At 50.2% G+C, this 1,285-nt stretch overlaps 1 protein-coding gene across 1 annotated transcript in view; it reads left to right on the top strand.

Annotated features, from left to right (window-relative positions):
• The first annotated feature begins 955 nt into the window (after positions 1 to 955).
• The window catches only part of KDM5A (lysine (K)-specific demethylase 5A), a 104,743-nt gene continuing 104,413 nt past the window's right edge, over positions 956 to 1,285 (top strand). The window contains exon 1 of the mRNA XM_005865965.2: positions 956 to 1,146. Coding sequence (XP_005866027.1) covers positions 956 to 1,146 — 191 coding nt within the window. The remainder of the gene's footprint in view (positions 1,147 to 1,285) is intronic.

Genomic DNA, 1,285 nt, shown 5'->3' on the forward strand with positions numbered 1-1,285 from the left:
AAGCAGGAGTTAAGGATTATTTTTATATTTCTGGTTCAGGCAACTGAGTAAATGGTTGAAGTCATTCATGGAAACTGGAAACACTGAAAAAACACTGGAGAACTCACTATGAGTTTAAGGTACTTTACGTTTACCACGTGGAGTTGTCCAGTAAGTAGCTAGATACAACTCGGGAGAGAAGCCCAGGCTGGAAATACAGATTTGAGAGTCATCAGCCATAGTTGGCAATTTTGGTCCCGGGGAAGCTCAGAGCCAACAGGGAGGAGAACTGCCCTGGGAAGCTAACTAAGTCTTCCTTCAACAAATATTTGATTCTAAGAAGTACACTCTCATGGTTTCCTTAGACATTTCTGCGTTATTCTCCACAATTTGGAGGAAGTGGAGATGGATACAGGCAGAGAGATTTTTGACAGGCAGGGTCAGAACAGTTGTCATAGCTTTTACAGCAAACTGAGAAAGGATTACGGAGCGTGCGGTGCTAGAGGAAAGTGGCCGCTGTTGAGATAGATGACTTGGGGGCTGGCAACAGTTGGAAAAGCAAGGTCAAAGCGGTTGCTTCTACGTGAACAAAAAAGCAATTCTGCCAGCCGTTAGGATTTGGGGCATGGGTTCCACCCAAACTTGTCACGGAGATGGGGCGATATAAAGTGGCCGAGATTATTATAAGAGACCCTAAGAGTCAAAGGGCTAAAAACAAGAGAATCTGAAAAGATTAGTTACTTGGGAAAAGACAAGTGAACCAGCAGCGAGGCGGGGTGGCTGAGGTTAGGTCGGGCTGGTTTTTCCGTCCATTTATACACAAAGGGAAACTGGTTTGCCGCCCCCTCCCACACACCGGAAGCAGAACCTTTGCACTTCGGCGCATTACACATTCCTCCGCGCCGGAAGAGCGCGTCTCACCTCATTTCCGTGTGCTTCCCCCACCCCCCAGGAGAGATCATGGAACCTCCCAGGCATGCCGGTTGAAGTCGTAGGACAGCGCGGAGTTTTCACGGACGTGGAGACCAGGAACAACACTGAACTGCCGGGAAAGGGGGGAAGAAGGAAGGTCGTAGGACGAGGCGTCGTGCTGCTGCGGAGGGATTCTGTTCTTGGCGTGGCGGAGGGATTTGACAGCACGTTCACTTCCGGAAAAGTCCCAGCTCTGTGAGGCGAAGCCCCGAAGGAAACAATAACAAACGAAGGAGGAAGCGATTCTGCGGTTCCTGTGTTGAGCAGTTCTGGTCCCAGAAGATGCGCTTCGGCCCCCGTCAGGGAACGTGAGAGAGTTCGGTGGGCTTCAGCC

This window comes from Myotis brandtii, unplaced genomic scaffold (genome assembly GCF_000412655.1).
Source record: "Myotis brandtii unplaced genomic scaffold, ASM41265v1 scaffold216, whole genome shotgun sequence".
Classification (NCBI taxonomy): domain Eukaryota; kingdom Metazoa; phylum Chordata; class Mammalia; order Chiroptera; family Vespertilionidae; genus Myotis; species Myotis brandtii.